Source organism: Lampetra planeri, chromosome 57, assembly GCF_965212315.1.
Source record: "Lampetra planeri chromosome 57, kcLamPlan1.2.h2, whole genome shotgun sequence".
NCBI lineage: Eukaryota > Metazoa > Chordata > Hyperoartia > Petromyzontiformes > Petromyzontidae > Lampetra > Lampetra planeri.
Genome location: NC_136163.1, coordinates 1,110,121 through 1,131,809, shown reverse-complemented (window position 1 = coordinate 1,131,809; position 21,689 = coordinate 1,110,121). Strand labels below are relative to the sequence as shown.

Sequence of the window (21,689 nt, the reverse complement as noted above, 5' to 3'; positions counted from 1 at the left end):
GATACTGAGCACGTGACAGAGACACCCAGCACGTGACACAGACACCCAGCACGTGACACAGACACCCAGCACGTGACAGAGACACCCAGCACGTGACAGAGCCACCCAGCACGTGACAGAGATACTGAGCACGTGACAGAGCCACCCAGCACGTGACAGAGATACTGAGCACGTGACAGAGATACTGAGCACGTGACAGAGACACCCAGCACGTGACAGAGATACTGAGCACGTGACAGAGATACTGAGCACGTGACAGAGACACCCAGCACGTGACAGAGATACTGAGCACGTGACAGAGATACTGAGCACGTGACAGAGATACTGAGCACGTGACAGAGACACCCAGCACGTGACACAGACACCCAGCACGTGACAGAGATACTGAGCACGTGACAGAGACACCCAGCACGTGACACAGACACCCAGCACGTGACAGAGATACTGAGCACGTGACAGAGCCACCCAGCACGTGACAGAGACACCCAGCACGTGACAGAGATACTGAGCACGTGACAGAGTCACCCAGCACGTGACAGAGATACTGAGCACGTGACAGAGATACTGAGCACGTGACAGAGTCACCCAGCACGTGACAGAGATACTGAGCACGTGACAGAGACACCCAGCACGTGACAGAGATACTGAGCACGTGACAGACACCCAGCACGTGACAGAGTCACCCAGCACGTGACAGAGATACTGAGCACGTGACAGAGACACCCAGCACGTGACAGAGATACTGAGCACGTGACAGAGACACCCAGCACGTGACAGAGATACTGAGCACGTGACAGAGACACCCAGCACGTGACAGAGTCACCCAGCACGTGACAGAGATACTGAGCACGTGACAGAGACACCCAGCACGTGACAGAGATACTGAGCACGTGACAGAGACACCCAGCACGTGACAGAGATACTGAGCACGTGACAGAGATACTGAGCACGTGACAGAGATACTGAGCACGTGACAGAGATACTGAGCACGTGACAGAGACACCCAGCACGTGACAGAGTCACCCAGCACGTGACAGAGATACTGAGCACGTGACAGAGACACCCAGCACGTGACAGAGATACTGAGCACGTGACAGAGACACCCAGCACGTGACAGAGTCACCCAGCACGTGACAGAGATACTGAGCACGTGACAGAGACACCCAGCACGTGACAGAGATACTGAGCACGTGACAGAGACACCCAGCACGTGACAGAGATACTGAGCACGTGACAGAGACACCCAGCACGTGACAGAGTCACCCAGCACGTGACAGAGACACCCAGCACGTGACAGAGATACTGAGCACCGTCACAGAAACGTCAACAGGACATCAGCACCGTAACGGTTGACGCCGTTTGGCATCATGGACTGCTGCCGATCTCGGTCAAAATCATCAGGCGCCGCATTCTACTACAGCTCAGCGACCGGCACTTTCAGGGCAGACGTCTCGCTGGCGAACGCAGCCACGAGAGAGAGAATCGTGAACAATGGCCTCCTTCCCCCCCCCCGCCAAGGCTGCTAAAAGCACCATCGACATTCAAACAAGAAATAGTAATAGTAGGTGTTTACCCTTTCAACTGGTACAAAACTGACACCTTTATACAAGGCATCATGTTTGCAATAACCACAACACAAGCAGTCAAAATGCAAACAAAAAGAAACAACTCTGATGATGATAATGATATGCACTGTCCTTGAAGTTGATTGGTCCACACCCGACAGCTTTTCTTAGAGCCTAGTCTCCATTGGTGTTGGACCAGTTGAAAGGGTAAAAACCTATTACTATATTTTGCCACTGGTAAAGGAGGCCTCATAATTCAAACAAGAAGTCGGCTTCCACGGCCAATGTTGGGTTAGATGGTGTCACTAAAAATGGGTCATTAAACCTGTCACAGCCAATTGGTAAGGGGTTTGTCACGTAAACAGAACGTGCCGATCCGCTACTCGTACAGCACACGCCGGCGTGTGCTGGGGAGTAAACCCACTGCAACATTTACAATCCAAGCAGCGTGACGTTCCGCCGGCAATTACAGCCAGCATCGTCAAGAGTTGTGGAGAAATCCTCCTCCGGTTTCGATCTCTTTAACTGTCAACATTGAACACTTCCTGTGGACAAGTCACCTCCCATGTCACAGAGACGCCCAGCACGGTGCAGAGATACACCCAGCACGTTACTCAGAGAGCCAGCATGGGTCGTTATGCAGATGACACACAGCCCTTGCTGCACCCGACAAAAGATAATTTTCGAGAAGGTTGGCAACACTCGGACAGCCGATCCTATTACTGCACGCTTTTATTTAACTCACTCTGTCTGTTGTCGTCGTCGTTGTTGTTGTTGTATCCTCAAATCTTGTAACTCAATTTTTACACACTTCCCAATGTGGTATCGACTGTAAACCTGGTATGCGTATGTCACACTGATGACAATACTATATTCTATCATTAAATATAAAAAAATCTATATTTTTAAACATTCTTTTTAACATGTTATGTTTCGGCTTGGGTCTAATTGTCCACGCTCAACTCACGTTGGCTGTAAATCACCACGGCCCCTCACGTTATGGCTGTAAATCACCACGGCCCCTCACGTTGTGGCAAGCCTCGGGGCCACTTCCTGGAGTCGTGGAGTTCTTCCATTACTCGTACGGTACATTTCATTAAAGCGTGTTTAAAAATAAAAAGTATTTTTAAATATTACTTTAATTGGAGGCATACACGTAACCGCAGTCGAGTAAAAGTTCGATACGGAGAGCCCTCGGTACCTCGAAGATTGGGCGCGAGTGGTGCATGGGTGGCTTTCTGCACGAGGTGAAATGCTGCTCGACGCGGAAAAATCGGAGGTTCTGCTGGTGGGCACTCAGGCGAAAACATTGCCCAGCTCCCTGTCCATGTCATCCCCTTCACCCAACGCAGGTGAAACTCATTAGAACTGCTTGTTGTTGTTGTTGTTGTTGCTGCGTTTAGTTTGTTGCCCTTCCCCCGCACCTCTGATGAGCGCCGTTGACTACGTACGGTGCGAAAGAAGTCCAACGTACAGTCCATACGTACGTACGCGCCCATCGGCTCTAAGTTGATTTCGGGTCGGCGGTGGAGAAAGTGGCACCGATCAAACACCGCAGCGCACGCGATCGCCCGACCCCCAGCCCCGCCGGGGCTCCGCTGTCGCCAACCGGGAGGCGATGGAAACGGACCGAAGACCGAGTGGGGCTCTCGCCAGCAGCCGTGCCCCCACCACGGAGCGGCCTGCCGCTAGACTCACAGATCGGAGGCCGCCTCAACAAGTCCTCGAGGCCTCAAAAAAGGCCTCCTCCGTCCCTGCAGCGGCCTGGCCTCCACTCACGGCCACCCACAAGCGTCAGCGGAAGTCGTGACTTCCTTCAGCACCAACTTTCACCGTCGCCGAGACCACCGAGACATCCGTCACGCTCCCCCCACACTCCCTGCTGCCACCACCACCACCACCACCACCACCACAACCACCACCACCACCACCACCACCACCGCCACCGCCACCACTGCCCCCACCGCCGCCACCGCCACAACCACCACTGCCCCCACCGCCGCCGCCGCCGCCGCCACCGCCACCGCCACCACCACCGCCACCACCACCGCCGCCACCACCACCGCCACCACCACCGCCCCCACCACCGCCCCCACCACCGCCACCACCACCACCGCCACCACCACCGCCACCACCACCACCACCACCACCACCGCCACCCGCCACCCCACCGCCCCCACCGCCACAACCACCACCACCGCCCCCACCGCCGCCACCCGCCACAACCACCACTGCCCCCACCGCCGCCCCACCGCCGCCGCCACCCGCCACCACCACCATCACCGCCCCCACCACCGCCCCCACCACCGCCCCCACCACCGCCCCCACCACCGCCACCACCGCCACCACCGCCACCACCCCACCGCCACCACCGCCACCGCCACCACCGCCACAACCACCACTGCCCCCACCGCTGCCACCCGCCGCCGCCACCGCCACCACCACCACAACCACCACCGCCCCCACCACCGCCCCCACCACCGCCCCCACCACCGCCACACCCCACCACCACCGCCACCACCGCCACAACCACCACTGCCCCCACCGCCGCCACCGCCGCCCGCCGCCCACCGCCACCACCACCACAACCACCACCGCCCCCACCACCGCCCCCACCACCGCCCCCACCACCGCCCCCACCACCGCCCCCACCACCGCCCCCACCACCGCCCCCCACCACCGCCCCCACCACCGCCACCGCCGCCACCACCGCCGCCACCACGCCCGCCGCCGCCACCGCCACCACCACCACAACCACCACCGCCCCCACCACCGCCCCCACCACCGCCCCCACCACCGCCCCCACCACCGCCGCCACCACCGCCGCCACCACCACCGCCACCGCCACCGCCACCACCGCCACAACCACCACTGCCCCACCGCCGCCACCCGCCGCCGCCCACCGCCACCACCACCACAACCACCACCGCCCCCACCACCGCCCCCACCACCGCCCCCACCACCGCCCCCACCACCACCGCCACCACCACCACCGCCGCCACCACCGCCACCGCCCACAACCCACCACCGCCCCCACCGCCCCCACCCCGCCGCCACCGCCGCCGCCACCGCCGCCGCCACCGCCACCGCCACCATCACCACCACAACCACCACCACAACCACCACCGCCCCCACCACCGCCCCCACCACCGCCCCCCACCACCGCCCCCACCACCGCCCCCACCACCGCCCCCACCACCGCCACCACCACCGCCCCCACCACCGCCACCACAACCACCACAACCACCACAACCACCACAACCACCACAACCACCACCACAACCACCACAACCACCACCGCCCCCGCCGCCGCCGCCGCCCGCCCCCACCGCCACCACCGCCGCCGCCGCCGCCACCACCCACCGCCGCCGCCACCACCGCCACCACCACCACCACCACCACCACCACAACCACCACCGCCACCACCACCGCCACCACCACCGCCACCACCACCGCCCCCACCACCGCCCCCACCACCGCCCCCCACCACCGCCGCCACCACCGCCGCCACCACCACCGCCACCACACCGCCACCACCACCACCACCGCCACCGCCACCACCGCCCCCACCGCCACAACCACCACTGCCCCCACCGCCGCCACCGCCACAACCACCACCGCCCCCACCGCCGCCACCGCCGCCGCCACCGCCACCACCACCACAACCACCACCGCCCCCACCACCGCCCCCACCACCGCCCCCACCACCGCCCCCCACCACCGCCCCCACCACCGCCCCCACCACCGCCACCACCGCCACCACCACCACCGCCACCACCGCCACAACCACCACTGCCCCCACCGCCGCCACCACCGCCGCCGCCACCGCCGCCACCACCGCCGCCGCCACCGCCGCCGCCGCCGCCGCCGCCGCCGCCGCCGCCGCCGCCACCGCCGCCACCACCGCCGCCGCCACCGCCGCCGCCGCCGCCACCCGCCGCCGCCGCCGCCACCGCCGCCGCCGCCGCCGCCGCCGCCGCCGCCACCCGCCGCCGCTGCCGCCGCCGCCACCGCCGCCGCCACCACCACCGCCCAGCAGCAGAGGTTCTAGGCCCAGGATCTCTCTGCCTGAATGCTTCCGACTCCGAAGCCGTCCCCCGAGAGGCGGCAGGCAGCGCCTCGCCGCGCCCACCGCCGAGTTCCCCGACGCCGCCGCGCTCCTCCGAGAGCCACGCCGAGTTCCCCTCCGAGAGCCACGCCGAGTTCCCCTCCGAGAGCCACGCCGACCGCGTCGTCGGATCCCGCGGCCGCTCCCCGAGGCCCCTCCCCCCCAGCTAGGGCCGCCCTCGCCCGACGGCCGCAGCGGCGTCCGTGTGGCCTCCTCGTCCAGCAACCTCGGGGGGAACTCCCACCGGTGGCAGAACCGACCCGCTCGCCCGCGTCGCCCTCGGCACCCGCGTCTCCCATCTCTCTCTCGTGTTGTTACAGGCACCCAGCATGATAGATAAACACCCTGCACTACGTACAGACACCCGGAACTCGAGACACCCATCATCGTACAGACGCCCTCACTAGAGGGGGTACGCGCACACCGCACGCTATGGGGAAACAGCACGCATGGCGTAGACGCCCTGCGTCACGTCGAGATGGCCGGCAAGTAACCTCGACCACCCCGTACACTCCTCACTCCCCTCCTAGCACACATCCAGGGGGGTAGAGCGCAGGGTGCAAGGTGGTGGCCACTGCACCACCACCACCCTGCACCACCACCACCCTGCACCACCACCACCCTGCACCACCACCACCACCCTGCACCACCACCACCACCCTGCACCACCACCACCACCCTGCACCACCACCACCACCCTGCACCACCACCACCACCCTGCACCACCACCACCACCCTGCACCACCTCCACCCTGCCCCACCACCACCACCCTGCACCACCACCCTGCTGCACCACCACCACCACCACCCTGCACCACCTGCATCTCCACCACCCTGCACCACCACCACCACCCTGCACCACCTCCACCCTGCCCCACCACCACCACCCTGCACCACCACCCTGCTGCACCACCACCACCACCACCCTGCACCACCTGCATCTCCACCACCCTGCACCACCACCACCACCCTGCACCACCACCACCACCAGCACCACCACCACCCTGCACCACCACCACCCTGCACCACCACCACCCTGCACCACCACCACCCTGCACCACCACCACTACCACCACCACCAGCCTGCTGCTGTGGCAGGGCACCCAACGCAAGCAGCACGTTACAGAGGATGAGGAGGACGATGAGGAGGACGATGAGGAGGATGATGAGGGGGATGATGAGGAGGATGATGAGGGGGATGAGGGGGATGAGGGGGATGAGGGGGATGAGGAGGACGATGAGGGGGATGAGGGGGATGAGGGGGATGAGGGGGATGAGGGGTAGAAGCAGCAGCAGCAGGAGGAGGATGAGGAGCGTGAGACGGGAGGAGCCCACCACCGCCCCCACCACCGCCCCCACCACCGCCCCCACCACCGCCCCCACCACCGCCCCCCACCACCGCCACCACCGCCACCACCACCACCGCCACCGCCACCACCGCCACAACCACCACTGCCCCCACCGCCGCCACCACCGCCGCCGCCACCGCCGCCACCACCGCCGCCGCCACCGCCGCCGCCGCCGCCACCCGCCGCCGCCGCCGCCGCCGCCGCCGCCACCGCCGCCACCACCGCCGCCCGCCACCCGCCGCCGCCGCCGCCACCGCCGCCGCCGCCGCCACCCGCCGCCGCCGCCGCCGCCGCCGCCGCCACCCCCCGCCGCCGCTGCCGCCGCCGCCACCGCCGCCGCCACCACCACCGCCCAGCAGCAGAGGTTCTAGGCCCAGGATCTCTCTGCCTGAATGCTTCCGACTCCGAAGCCGTCCCCCGAGAGGCGGCAGGCAGCGCCTCGCCGCGCCCACGCTCCCCTCGGGCAGATTCGTCGCCGGCTCCGCTGCTCCGACCACGCCGAGTTCCCCGACGCCGCCGCGCTCCTCCGAGAGCCACGCCGAGTTCCCCTCCGAGAGCCACGCCGAGTTCCCCTCCGAGAGCCACGCCGACCGCGTCGTCGGATCCCGCGGCCGCTCCCCGAGGCCCCTCCCCCCCAGCTAGGGCCGCCCTCGCCCGACGGCCGCAGCGGCGTCCGTGTGGCCTCCTCGTCCAGCAACCTCGGGGGGAACTCCCACCGGTGGCAGAACCGACCCGCTCGCCCGCGTCGCCCTCGGCACCCGCGTCTCCCATCTCTCTCTCGTGTTGTTACAGGCACCCAGCATGATAGATAAACACCCTGCACTACGTACAGACACCCGGAACTCGAGACACCCATCATCGTACAGACGCCCTCACTAGAGGGGGTACGCGCACACCGCACGCTATGGGGAAACAGCACGCATGGCGTAGACGCCCTGCGTCACGTCGAGATGGCCGGCAAGTTACCTCGACCACCCCGTACACTCCTCACTCCCCTCCTAGCACACATCCAGGGGGGTAGAGCGCAGGGTGCAAGGTGGTGGCCACTGCACCACCACCACCCTGCACCACCACCACCCTGCACCACCACCACCCTGCACCACCACCACCACCCTGCACCACCACCACCACCCTGCACCACCACCACCACCCTGCACCACCACCACCACCCTGCACCACCACCACCACCCTGCACCACCTCCACCCTGCCCCACCACCACCACCCTGCACCACCACCCTGCTGCACCACCACCACCACCACCCTGCACCACCTGCATCTCCACCACCCTGCACCACCACCACCACCCTGCACCACCTCCACCCTGCCCCACCACCACCACCCTGCACCACCACCCTGCTGCACCACCACCACCACCACCCTGCACCACCTGCATCTCCACCACCCTGCACCACCACCACCACCCTGCACCACCACCACCACCAGCACCACCACCACCCTGCACCACCACCACCCTGCACCACCACCACCCTGCACCACCACCACCCTGCACCACCACCACTACCACCACCACCAGCCTGCTGCTGTGGCAGGGCACCCAACGCAAGCAGCACGTTACAGAGGATGAGGAGGACGATGAGGAGGACGATGAGGAGGATGATGAGGGGGATGATGAGGAGGATGATGAGGGGGATGAGGGGGATGAGGGGGATGAGGGGGATGAGGAGGACGATGAGGGGGATGAGGGGGATGAGGGGGATGAGGGGGATGAGGGGTAGAAGCAGCAGCAGCAGGAGGAGGATGAGGAGCGTGAGACGGGAGGGGCCCAGTGAATGTCGATCGGTGTGGGGGGGGGGCGCATCGCCGATCGCGGACCGGGAAGGAATTAAAATAAAAAATGAAATAAAACGACAAAAGGGGGAAAAAATAACAAAAACCCAGAGGGGGAAGCGGGAAAACCAACCCACCCACCAGCGCCGCCAATCTTCCCCGCACGAAGGTCACGCGGCTCGCGCCAAATTACCTCTCCCCCCGCCTGCCTGGCCGGCATTGCGGGCACGCCACACAATCCGCGACAACGCGGCGGGATAATCTGCGCGCAGGTAAACATTTAGAGGCGCAGCCCTTGACTCGCCGCCGCCGCCGCCGCCGCCGCGAGGACACGCGCCATAAAGAGGCAGGTAATTGGTTTGACGGGCGACACCTGATGCCACGCGGCGGGGGGGGCGGGGGGGGCGGGGGGCCCGGCTCCACGTCGACCCCTCCGGGGGGGGAGGCGGCGGGAGAGCCGCACGCGGGCGACACGCGACGCATCCGCGTGTGCGTGTGTGTGTCTGCATGCGTATGCGTGCGTGAGCGCGTGTGTGAGCGCGTGTGTCTGTGAGCGCGTGTGTGTGTGAGCGCGTGTGTGTGAGCGCGTGTGTGTGTGAGCGCGTGTGTGTGTGAGCGCGTGTGTGTGAGCGCGTGTGGTTGTGAGCGCGTGTGTGAGCGCGGGTGTGTGCGAGCGCGTGCGTGTGTGAGCGCGTGTGTGTGCGAGCGCGTGCGTGTGTGAGCGCGTGTGTGTGCGAGCGCGGGTGTGTGCGAGCGCGTGCGTGTGTGAGCGCGTGTGTCTGTGAGCGCGTGTGTGTGTGAGCGCGTGTGGTTGTGAGCGCGTGTGTGTGAGCGCGTGTGTGTGTGAGCGCGTGTGTGTGCGAGCGCGTGTGTGGTTGTGAGCGCGTGTGTGGTTGTGAGCGCGTGTGTGTGCGAGCGCGTGTGTGTGTGAGCGCGTGTGTGTGAGCGTGTGGTTGTGAGCGCGTGTGTGTGCGAGCGCGTGTGTGTGTGAGCGCGGGTGTGTGTGAGCGCGTGTGTGAGCGCGGGTGTGTGTGCGTGCGTGCGAGCGCGGGCGTGTGTCTGCGTGCGTGTGTGTGAGCGCGTGTGTGTGTGAGCGCGTGTGGTTGTGAGCGCGTGTGTGTGTGAGCGCGTGTGTGTGAGCGCGTGTGTGAGCGCGTGTGTGTGCGAGCGCGTGTGTGAGCGCGGGTGTGTGTGCGTGCGTGCGAGCGCGGGCGTGTGTCTGCGTGCGTGTGTGTGAGCGCGTGTGTGTGTGAGCGCGTGTGGTTGTGAGCGCGTGTGTGTGTGAGCGCGTGTGTGTGTGAGCGCGTGTGTGTGTGAGCGCGTGTGTGTGAGCGTGTGTGGTTGTGAGCGCGTGTGTGTGTGAGCGCGGGTGTGTGTGAGCGCGTGTGTGTGTGAGCGCGGGTGTGTGAGTGCGTGTGTGAGCGCGGGTGTGTGTGCGTGCGTGCGAGCGCGGGCGTGTGTCTGCGTGTGTGCGTGTGTGTGCGAGGGAGAGCGGTGATGTAGTGGTTAGCGAACTCCACTACGGACCTGGCCACCCGGGTTCAATTTCCGCTCACGGCCATCACCGGTGAAGATTATCTGAACCGTCATGGGCCTCTCCTAGGTCGATTCAGCCTCAAATGAGTAAACATCGCCGCTCGGGAATCAAAGGCGGCCGGGCGTGGTGCTGGCCACCCACCCCCTCGTGTGCTGTGCCGGCGTTCATAGGTGCACGTTAACGGCACTTGCCCCAACAGTCTGTTGAGGCTACACGGGGGGGGCGAGCTTTGTGTTTGTGTGCCGCATCACGGCACACAAACACAGCGGGACACCGCGGGACACCGCGGGACACCGCGAGACCTGAAGGACTCTGCAGCCACGGAGAGCCGGGACGCTCGCCGCCAGTGACGCACAACGCAAGTTGTAACTCACGTCACCACCCCGTGCGTCGTTTGGTGTCGACGATTTACCTTCTAAAACAAAATCTGTCCGTGTCTCGCAGACCGCCGCCAGGCCAAGAGCCACCGGTGTAGCGCGTGGTGGTGGTGGTGGCGGTGGTGGCGGTGGCGGTGGTGGTGGTGGCGGTGGTGGCGGTGGTGGTGGCGGTGGTGGTGGCGGCGGTGGTGGTGGTGGCGGTGGTGGTGGTGGTGGCGGTGGTGGCGGCGGGGCATCCCCTCCAGACCGCCGCGGCGTGAGCCAGGGGTGGGGAGCCGCTGCGCCCACCGCTGTGAGCGACGCGACCGCCCCTACGAGGTTCTGCGGCGGTGGACGGCGGCGTGGAGCGGTGGCGCTGCGGTTAGCGCGCTGCGTGGAGCGGTGGCGCTGCGGTTAGCGCGCTGCGTGGAGCGGTGGCGCTGCGGTTAGCGCGCGGCGGCACGCGGCGACCAACATCGGCGGGGGGTGATTTCTCTACGGGTCCTGGACCAACTCCGCGCCCCCCCCCCCCCCCCCCCGTACCGACCCACACTGACCGGCGTGGTGAAGTATGGTCAAACAAACCCCACGACCGACACAGTGTGGGGGAGACCTTCATCCAGCAGCGGATCGACAAAGAGCCGCAGATGTACGAAACTCAAACCGGAGGGCACGGAGAAAACCCTCCGGCGTGAGAGGCTGGAACCCTCAAGCGCCGCACAGATGGAATGAAGATTCCAACATTGCCGTTCAGTCATGACGGGGACCCCAGTGAGACTCTCTCTCTCTCCCACCTCCCACCCCTCCCTCCCTCCTCTCTCTCCCGTCTCTCTCTCTCCCACCTCCCATCTCACTCTCCTATAATTGTCTTCCATTCTCGCTCTCCCACGTCGCTCCCCAAATTTCCTCGATTCAGGTGGTGTCGTGTTCAGGGTCTCAGTGGGGTGTTCAGCGTGTCAGTGGGGTGTTCAGCGTGTCAGTGGGGTGTTCAGCGTGTCAGTGGGGTGTTCAGGGTGTCAGTGTCGTGTTCAGGGTGTCAGTGGGGTGTTCAGCGTGTCAGTGTCGTGTTCAGGGTGTCAGTGTAGTGTTCAGGGTGTCAGTGTAGTGTTCAGGGTGTCAGTGTAGTGTTCAGGGTGTCAGTGTAGTGTTCAGGGTGTCAGTGTAGTGTTCAGGGTGTCAGTGTAGTGTTCAGGGTGTCAGTGTAGTGTTCAGGGTGTCAGTGTCGTGTTCAGGGTGTCAGTGTAGTGTTCAGGGTGTCAGTGTAGTGTTCAGGGTGTCAGTGTAGTGTTCAGGGTGTCAGTGTAGTGTTCAGGGTGTCAGTGTAGTGTTCAGGGTGTCAGTGTAGTGTTCAGGGTGTCAGTGTCGGGTTCAGGGTGTCAGTGTAGTGTTCAGGGTGTCAGTGTCGTGTTCAGGGTGTCAGTGTAGTCTTCAGGGTGTCAGTGTCGTGTTCAGGGTGTCAGTGTAGTGTTCAGGGTGTCAGTGTAGTGTTGAGGGTGTCAGTGTCGTGTTCAGGGTGTCAGTGTAGTGTTCAGGGTGTCAGTGGGGTGTTCAGGGTGTCAGTGTAGTGTTCAGGGTGTCAGTGTAGTGTTCAGGGTGTCAGTGTAGTGTTCAGGGTGTCAGTGTAGTGTTCAGGGTGTCAGTGTAGTGTTGAGGGTCTCAGTGAGGTGTTCAAGGTGTCAGTGTAGTGTTCAGGGTGTCAGTGTAGTGTTCAGGGTGTCAGTGTAGTGTTCAGGGTGTCAGTGTAGTGTTCAGGGTGTCAGTGTAGTGTTCAGGGTGTCAGTGTAGTGTTTAGGGTGTCAGTGTAGTGTTCAGGGTGTCAGTGTAGTGTTCAGGGTGTCAGTGTAGTGTTCAGGGTGTCCGTGTAGTGTTCAGGGTGTCAGTGTAGTGTTAAGGGTGTCAGTGGGGTGTTCAGGGTGTCAGTGTAGTGTTCAGGGTGTCAGTGTAGTGTTCAGGGTGTCAGTGGGGTGTTCAGGGTGTCAGTGGGGTGTTCAGGGTGACAGTGGGGTGTTCAGGGTCTCAGTGTAGTGTTCAGGGTGTCAGTGGGGTGTTCAGGGTGACAGTGGGGTATTCAGGGTGTCAGTGGGGTGTTCAGGGTGTCAGTGGGGTGTTCAGGGTCTAAGTGGGGTGTTCAGGGTGTCAGTGGGGTGTTCAGGGTGTCAGTGGGGTGTTCAGGGTCTCAGTGGGGTGTTCAGGGTGACAGTGGGGTGTTCAGGGTGTCAGTGGGGTGCTCAGGGTGACAGTGGGGTGTTCAGGGTGTCAGTGGGGTGTTCAGGGTGTCAGTGGGGTGTTCAGGGTGTCAGTGGGGTGTTCAGGGTCTCAGTGGGGTGTTCAGGGTGTCAGTGGGGTGTTCAGGGTGTCAGTGGGGTGTTCAGGGTGTCAGTGGGGTGTTCAGGGTCTCAGTGGGGTGTTCAGGGTGTCAGTGGGGTGTTCAGGGTGACAGTGGGGTGTTCAGGATCTCAGTGGGGTGTTCAGGGTGTCAGTGGGGTGTTCAGGGTGTCAGTGGGGTGTTCAGGGTCTAAGTGGGGTGTTCAGGGTGTCAGTGGGGTGTTCAGGGTGTCAGTGGGGTGTTCAGGGTCTCAGTGGGGTGTTCAGGGTGTCAGTGGGGTGTTCAGGGTGTCAGTGGGGTGTACAGGGTGTCAGTGGGGTGTTCAGGGTGTCAGTGGGGTGTTCAGGGTGTCAGTGGGGTGTTAAGGGTCTCAGTGGGGTGTTCAGAGTCTCAGTGGGGTGTTCAGGGGAATGGGTGTGGGAGCGTGTGGCAAGGTGAATGTGTGGGTGTAGGTAAGTGGGACGGTGGGTGAGCGAGTGGGTGGGTGACTGTGTGGGTGGGTGAGTGAGTGGGTGGGTGGGTGAGCGTGTGGGTGTGCGAGTGGGTGAGCGTGTGGGTGGGTGACTGTGTGGGTGGGTGAGCGAGTGGGTGGGTGACTGTGTGGCTGGGTGACTGTGTGAGTGGGTGAGCGAGTGGGTAGGTGGGTGAGCGAGTGGGTGGGTGACTGTGTGGGTGGGTTAGTGTGTGGGTGGGTGGGTGAGCGAGTGGGTGGGTGACTGTGTGGGTGGGTTAGTGTGTGGGTGGGTGGGTGAGCGAGTGGGTGAGTGGGTGAGCGAGTGGGTGGGTGAGCGAGTGGGTGAGTGGGTGAGCGAATGGGTGAGCGCGAGGATGAGTGCGCATGGGTGAGCGAGTGGGTGAGTGGGTGAGCGTATGGGTGAGCGAGTGAGTGAGTGGGTGGGTGACTGTGTGGGTGGGTGACTGTGTGGGTGGGTGAGCGAGTGGGTGGGTGAGCGAGTGGGTGGGTGGGTGAGCGAGTGGGTGAGCGAGTGGGAGAGTGAGGGGGTGGGTGAGCGAGTGGGTGAGCGTATGGGTGAGCACGAGGATGAGTGCGTATGGGTGAGCGAGTGGGTGGGTGGGTGAGCGAGTGGGGTGAGCGAGTGGGTGAGTGAGGGGGTGGGTGAGTGAGTGGGTGAGCGTATGGGTGAGCACGAGGATGAGTGCGTATGGGTGGATGGGTGAGCGAGTGGATGAGTGGGTGAGCGAGTGGGTGAGCGAGTGTGTGGGTGGTTGAGCGAGTGAGTAGATGACTGTGTGGGTGGGTGAGCGAGTGGGTGAGCGAGTGGGTGAGTGGGTGAGCGAGTGGGTGAGCGGTGCTCGCGCTCACCTGCGACACAGCTCGCCGAAGAGGCCGCTGGGATTGAGGGCTCCGCTCCCCAGGCCTCGCATGGCGCTGAGGACCTGGAGCAGGCTGGAGGAGAGGGGCCCAGCAGGGCCCAGCGTGAGAGACAGAGCGCCCTGCAGAGAGACACACACAGCGCGAGTGGTGAGTGGCGAGTAGTGGTGAGTAGTGAGTAGTGGTGAGTGGTGAGCGGTGGTGAGTAGTGGTGAGTAGAGGTGAGTAGTGGTAAGTAGTGGTGAGTGGTGAGTAGTGGTGAGTAGTGGTGAGTGGTGAGTAGTGGTGAGTAGTGGTGAGTGGTGAGTAGTGGTGAGTAGTGGTGAGTGGTGAGTAGTGGTGAGTAGTGGTGAGTGGTGAGTAGTGGTGAGTAGTGGTGAGTGGTGAGTAGTGGTGAGTAGTGGTGAGTGGTGAGTAGTGGTGAGTGGTGAGTAGTGGTGAGTGGCGAGTAGTGGTGAGTGGTGGTGAGTAGTGGTGAGTGGTGAGTAGAGGTGAGTGGTGAGTAGTGGTGAGTGGTGGTGAGTAGTGGTGAGTGGTGAGCGGTGGTGAGTAGTGGTGAGTAGTGGTGAGTAGAGGTGAGTAGTGGTGAGTAGTGGTGAGTAGCGAGTGGTGAGTAGTGGTGAGTAGTGGTGATTAGCGAGTGGTTAGTGGTGAGTAGTGAGTGGTGAGTAGTGGTGAGTAGAGGTGAGTGGTGAGTAGTGGTGAGTAGTGGTGAGTAGCGAGTGGTGAGTAGTGGTGAGTAGTGGTGAGTGGTGAGTAGTGGTGAGTAGTGGTGAGTGGTGAGTAGTGGTGAGTAGTGGTGAGTGGTGAGTAGTGGTGAGTAGTGGTGAGTGGTGAGTAGTGGTGAGTAGTGGTGAGTGGTGAGTAGTGGTGAGTAGTGGTGAGTGGTGAGTAGTGGTGAGTAGTGGTGAGTAGTGAGTAGTGGTGAGTAGTGGTGAGTAGTGGTGAGTGGTGAGTAGTGGTGAGTGGTGAGCGGTGGTGAGTAGTGGTGAGTAGAGGTGAGTAGTGGTAAGTAGTGGTGAGTGGTGAGTAGTGGTGAGTAGTGGTGAGTGGTGAGTAGTGGTGAGTAGTGGTGAGTAGTGAGTAGTGGTGAGTAGTGGTGAGTAGTGGTGAGTGGTGAGTAGTGGTGAGTAGTGGTGAGTGGTGAGTAGTGGTGAGTAGTGAGTAGTGGTGAGTAGTGGTGAGTAGTGGTGAGTGGTGAGTAGTGGTGAGTAGTGGTGAGTGGTGAGTAGTGGTGAGTAGTGGTGAGTGGTGAGTAGTGGTGAGTAGTGGTGAGTAGTGAGTAGTGGTGAGTAGTGGTGAGTAGTGGTGAGTGGTGAGTAGTGGTGAGTGGTGAGCGGTGGTGAGTAGTGGTGAGTAGTGGTGACTAGCGAGTGGTGAGTGGTGAGTAGTGAGTGGTGAGTAGTGGTGAGTGGTGAGTAGTGGTGAGTAGTGGTGAGTGGTGAGTAGTGGTGAGTAGTGGTGAGTAGTGAGTAGTGGTGAGTAGTGGTGAGTAGTGGTGAGTGGTGAGCGGTGGTGAGTGGTGAGCGGTGGTGAGTAGTGGTGAGTAGTGGTGACTAGCGAGTGGTGAGTGGTGAGTAGTGAGTGGTGAGTAGTGGTGAGTGGCGAGTGGTGAGCGGTGGTGAGTGGCGAGTAGTGGTGAGTGGTGAGTAGTGGTGAGTGGTGAGTAGTGGTGAGTAGTGGTGAGTGGCGAGTAGTGGTGAGTGGTGAGTAGTGGTGAGTGGTAAGTAGTGGTGAGTGGTGAGCGGTGAGCGGTGGTGAGTAGTGGTGAGTGGTGAGTAGTGGTGAGTGGTGAGTAGTGGTGAGTAGTGGTGAGTGGTGAGTGGTGAGCGGTGGTGAGTAGTGGTGAGTGGTGAGTAGTGGTGAGTGGTGAGTAGTGGTGAGTAGTGGTGAGTGGTGAGTAGTGGTGAGTAGTGGTGAGTGGTGAGTAGTGGTGAGTGGTGAGCGGTGGTGAGTAGTGGTGAGTAGTGGTGAGTGGTGAGTAGTGGTGAGTAGTGGTGAGTGGTGAGTAGTGGTGAGTAGTGGTGAGTGGTGAGTAGTGGTGAGTAGTGGTGAGTGGTGAGTAGTGGTGAGTGGTGAGTAGTGGTGAGTAGTGGTGAGTAGTGGTGAGTGGTGAGTAGTGGTGAGTGGTGAGTAGTGGTGAGTAGTGGCGAGTAGTGAGTGGTGAGTAGTGGTGAGTGGTGGTGAGTAGTGGTGAGTAGTGGTGAGTGGTGAGTAGCGAGTGGTGAGTAGTGAGTGGTGGTGTGTGGTGAGTAGTGAGTGGTGAGTAGTGGTGAGTGGTGAGTGGCGAGTAGTGAGTAGTGGCGAGTGGTGGTGTGTGGTGAGTAGTTGTGAGTAGTGGTGAGTGGTGAGAAGTGGTGAGTAACGAGTGGTGAGTAGTGGTGAGTGGTGAGTAGCGAATGGCGAGTAGCGAGTGGTGAGTAGCGAGTGGTGAATGGTGAATGGCGAGTAGTGAGTGGTGGTGAGTAGCGAGTGGTGAGTAGCGAGTGGTGAATGGTGAATGGCGAGTAGTGAGTGGTGGTGAGTAGCGAGTAGTGGTGAGTGGTGAGTAGTGGTGAGTAGTGGTGAGTAGTGAGTGGCGAGTGGCGAGTAGTGGTGAGTGGTGAGTAGTGGCGAGTGGGAATGGTGGGTGGTGAGTGGTGAGTGGTGAGTAGCGAATGGCGAGTAGCGAGTGGTGAGTGGTGAGTGGTGAGTGGCGAGTGGTGAGTGGTGAGTGGTGAGTGGTGGTGAGTGGTGAGTGGCGAGTGGCGAGTGGTAAGTGGTGAGTAGTGAGTGGTGAGTAGTGAGTGGTGAGTGGTGAGTGGTGAGTAGCGAGTGGTGAGTGGTGAGTAGCGAGTGGTGAGTAGCGAGTGGTGAGTAGTGAGGAGTAGTGAGTGGCGAGTGGTGAGTAGTGGTGAGTGGTGGTGAGTAGTGGCGAGTGGTGGGTGGCGAGTGGTGAGTGGTGGTGAGTAGTGGCGAGTAGTGAGTGGTGAGTGGCGAGTAGTGGTGAGTGGTGAGTAGTGGTGAGTAGTGGTGAGTAGTGGTGAGTAGTGGTGAGTAGTGAGTGGCGAGTAGTGGTGAGTGGTGAGTAGTGGTGAGTAGTGGTGAGTAGTGAGTGGCGAGTGGCGAGTAGTGGTGAGTGGTGAGTAGTGGCGAGTGGGAATGGTGGGTGGTGAGTGGCGAGTGGTGAGTGGCGAGTGGTGAGTGGCGAGTGGTGAGTGGTGAGTGGCGAGTGGGAATGGTGGGTGGTGAGTGGTGAGTGGTGAGTAGCGAGTGGTGAGTAGCGAGTGGTGAGTGGTGAGTGGCGAGTGGCGAGTGGCGAGTGGCGAGTGGCGAGTGGCGAGTGGTGGTGAGTGGTGAGTGGTGAGTAGCGAGTGGTGAGTGGTGAGTGGCGAGTGGCGAGTGGCGAGTGGCGAGTGGTGGTGAGTGGTGAGTGGTGAGTGGCGAGTGGCGAGTGGTAAGTAGTGAGTGGTGAGTAGTGAGTAGTGGTGAGCAGTGGTGAGTAGTGGTGAGTGGTGAGTAGCGAGTGGTGAGTGGTGGTGAGTGGTGAGCAGTGGTGAGTAGTGGTGAGTGGCGAGTGGCGAGTGGCGAGTGGCGAGTGGCGAGTGGCGAGTGGCGAGTGGCGAGTGGTGAGTGGCGAGTGGCGAGTGGCGAGTGGCGAGTGGTGAGTGGCGAGTGGCGAGTGGCGAGTGGCGAGTGGTGAGTGGCGAGTGGCGAGTGGTAAGTAGTGAGTGGTGAGTGGCGAGTGGCGAGTGGTGAGTGGTGAGTGGCGAGTGGTGAGTGGTAAGTAGTGAGTGGTGAGTGGCGAGTGGCGAGTGGCGAGTGGTGAGTGGTGAGTGGCGAGTGGTGAGTGGCGAGTGGTAAGTAGTGAGTGGTGAGTGGCGAGTGGCGAGTGGCGAGTGGTGAGTGGCGAGTGGCGAGTGGTGAGTGGTGAGTAGTGAGTGGTGAGTGGCGAGTGGCGAGTGGCGAGTGGTAAGTAGTGAGTGGTGAGTGGTGAGTGGCGAGTGGTGAGTGGCGAGTGGTGAGTGGCGAGTGGCGAGTGGTGAGTGGCGAGTGGTGAGTGGCGAGTGGCGAGTGGCGAGTGGCGAGTGGCGAGTGGTGAGTGGCGAGTGGTGAGTGGCGAGTGGCGAGTGGTGAGTGGTGAGTGGCGAGTGGCGAGTGGTGAGTGGCGAGTGGCGAGTGGTGAGTGGCGAGTGGTGAGTGGTAAGTAGTGAGTGGCGAGTGGTGAGTGGCGAGTGGCGAGTGGCGAGTGGCGAGTGGCGAGTGGTGAGTGGTGAGTGGCGAGTGGCGAGTGGCGAGTAGCGAGTGGTGAGTGGTGAGTAGCGAGTGGTGAGTGGCGAGTGGCGAGTGGCGAGTGGCGAGTGGTGAGTGGTGAGCAGTGGTGAGTAGTGGTGAGTGGTGAGTAGCGAGTGGCGAGTGGTGAGTGGTGAGCAGTGGTGAGTAGTGGTGAGTGGTGAGTAGCGAGTGGTGAGTAGTGGTGAGTGGTGAGTAGTGGTTAGTAGTGGTGAGTAGTGGCGAGTAGTGAGTGGTGAGTAGTGGTGAGTGGTGAGTTGTGAGTAGTGGTGAGTGGTGGTGAGTGGTGGTGAGTAGCGAGTGGTGAGTGGTGAGTAGTGAGTAGTGGTGAGTGGTGAGTAGTGGCGAGTGGTGAGTGGTGGTGAGTGGTGGTGAGTAGCGAGTGGTGAGTGGTGAGTAGTGGTGAGTGGTGAGTGGTGGTGAGTGGTGGTGAGTAGCGAGTGGTGAGTGGTGAGTAGTGGTGAGTGGTGAGTAGTGGTGAGTGGTGAGTAGCGAGTGGTGAGTGGTGAGTAGTGAGGAGTAGTGAGTGGCGAGTGGTGAGTAGTGGTGAGTGGTGGTGAGTAGTGGCGAGTGGTGAGTGGTGAGTAGTGGCGAGTGGTGAGTAGTGGTGAGTGGTGGTGAGTAGTAGCGAGTGGTGAGTGGTGAGTAGTGGCGAGTGGTGAGTAGTGGTGAGTGGTGGTGAGTAGTGGCGAGTGGTGAGTGGTGAGTAGTGGCGAGTGGTGAGTAGTGGTGAGTGGTGGTGAGTAGTAGCGAGTGGTGAGTGGTGAGTAGTGGCGAGTGGTGAGTAGTGGTGAGTGGTGGTGAGTAGTGGCGAGTGGTGAGTGGTGAGTAGTGGCGAGTGGTGAGTAGTGGTGAGTGGTGAGTAGCGAGTGGTGAGTGGTGAGTAGTGAGGAGTAGTGAGTGGTGAGTGGTGAGTAGTGGCGAGTGGTGAGTGGTGAGTAGTGGCGAGTGGTGAGTGGTGAGTAGTGGCGAGTGGTGAGTGGTGAGTAGTAGCGAGTGGTGAGTGGTGAGTAGTGGTGAGTGGTGAGTAGTGGTGAGTGGTGGTGAGTAGCGAGTGGTGAGTGGTGAGTAGTGGCGAGTGGTGAGTAGTGGTGAGTGGTGGTGAGTAGCGAGTGGTGAGTGGTGAGTAGTGGTGAGTGGTGAGTAGTGGTGAGTGGTGAGTAGCGAGTGGTGAGTGGTGAGTAGTGAGGAGTAGTGAGTGGCGAGTGGTGAGTAGTGGTGAGTGGTGGTGAGTAGTGGCGAGTGGTGAGTGGTGAGTAGCGAGTGGTGGTGTGTGGTGAGTAGTTGTGAGTGGTGAGTAGTGGTGAGTGGTGAGTGGTGAGTGGTGAGTAGTGGTGAGTGGTGAGTAGTGGTGAGTGGTGAGTGGTGAGTGGTGAGTAGTGGTGAGTGGTGAGCAGTGGTGAGTAGTGGTGAGTAGTGAGTAGTGAGTGGTGGTGTGTGGTGAGTGGTGAGTAGTGGTGAGTGGTGAGTGGTGAGTAGTGGTGAGTGGTGGTGAGTAGTGAGTAGTGAGTGGTGGTGAGTGGTGAGTAGTTGTGAGTGGTGAGTGGCGAGTAGTGGTGAGTGGTGAGTAGTGGTGAGTGGTGAGCAGTGGTGAGTAGTGGTGAGCAGTGGTGAGTAGTGGTGAGTGGTGAGTAGCGAGTGGTGAGTAGTGGTGAGTGGTGAGTAGTGGTGAGTGGTGAGTAGTGGTGAGTGGTGAGTAGTGGTGAGTAGTTGTGAGTGGTGAGTGGTGAGTAGTGGTGAGTGGTGAGCAGTGGTGAGTGGTGAGTAGTGGTGAGTGGTGAGTAGTGGTGAGTGGTAAGTAGTGGTGAGTGGTGAGCAGTGGTGAGTAGTGGTGAGTAGTGAGTAGTGAGTGGTGGTGAGTGGTGAGTAGTGGTGAGTGGTGAGTAGTGGTGAGTAGTGGTGAGTGGTGAGCAGTGGTGAGTAGTGGTGAGTAGTGAGTAGTGGTGAGTGGTGAGCAGTGGTGAGTAGTGGTGAGTAGTGAGTAGTGAGTGGTGGTGAGTGGTGGTGAGTGGTGAGTGGTGAGTAGTGAGTGGTGAGTAGTGAGTGGTGAGTGGTGGTGAGTGGTGGTGAGTGGTGGTGAGTAGTGAGTGGTGGTGAGTGGTGGTGAGTGGTGAGTGGTGAGTAGTGAGTGGTGAGTAGTGAGTGGTGAGTGGTGGTGAGTGGTGGTGAGTGGTGGTGAGTGGTGGTGAGTGGTGGTGAGTGGTGGTGAGTAGTGAGTAGTGAGTGGTGGTGAGTGGTGGTGAGTAGTGAGTGGTGAGTAGTGAGTGGTGAGTGGTGGTGAGTGGTGGTGAGTGGTGGTGAGTGGTGGTGAGTAGTGGTGAGTGGTGGTGAGTGGTGGTGAGTGGTGGTGAGTGGTGAGTAGTGAGTAGTGAGTGGTGGTGAGTGGTGGTGAGTGGTGGTGAGTGGTGGTGAGTAGTGAGTGGTGGTGAGTGGTGGTGAGTGGTGGTGAGTGGTGGTGAGTAGTGAGTAGTGGTGAGTGGTGGTGAGTGGTGGTGAGTGGTGAGTAGTGAGTGGTGGTGAGTGGTGGTGGTGAGTGGTGAGTAGTGAGTGGTGAGTAGTGGTGAGTAGTGGTGAGTAGTGAGTGGTGAGTAGTGGTGAGTGGTGGTGAGTGGTGAGTGGTGGTGAGTGGTGAGTAGTGGTGAGTGGTGAGTGGTGAGTGGTGGTGAGTGGTGAGTAGCGAGTGGTGGTGAGTGGTGGTGAGTGGTGAGTAGCGAGTAGTGGTGAGCAGTGAGTAGTGAGTGGTGGTGAGTGGTGAGTGGTGAGTAGTGAGTAGTGAGTGGTGGTGAGTGGTGAGTAGTGAGTAGTGAGTGGTGGTGAGTGGTGGTGAGTGGTGAGTGGTGAGTAGTGAGTGGTGAGTGGTGGTGAGTGGTGGTGAGTGGTGAGTGGTGAGTAGTGAGTGGTGAGTGGTGAGTAGTGGTGAGTGGTGAGTGGTGGTGAGTGGTGGTGAGTGGTGAGTGGTGAGTAGTGAGTAGTGAGTGGTGAGTAGTGGTGAGTGGTGAGTGGTGGTGAGTGGTGGTGAGTGGTGAGTGGTGAGTAGTGAGTAGTGAGTGGTGG

The 21,689-nt window shown here is 61.3% G+C and overlaps 1 protein-coding gene across 1 annotated transcript in view; it reads right to left on the bottom strand.

The window, feature by feature from the left end:
• LOC144735863 (ubiquitin carboxyl-terminal hydrolase 16-like) overlaps window positions 1–21,689 on the bottom strand; it is an 81,639-nt gene that overhangs the window by 35,415 nt on the left and 24,535 nt on the right. Inside the window, 1 exon segment of the mRNA XM_078618416.1 lies at window positions 14,355–14,485. Coding sequence (XP_078474542.1) covers window positions 14,355–14,485 — 131 coding nt within the window.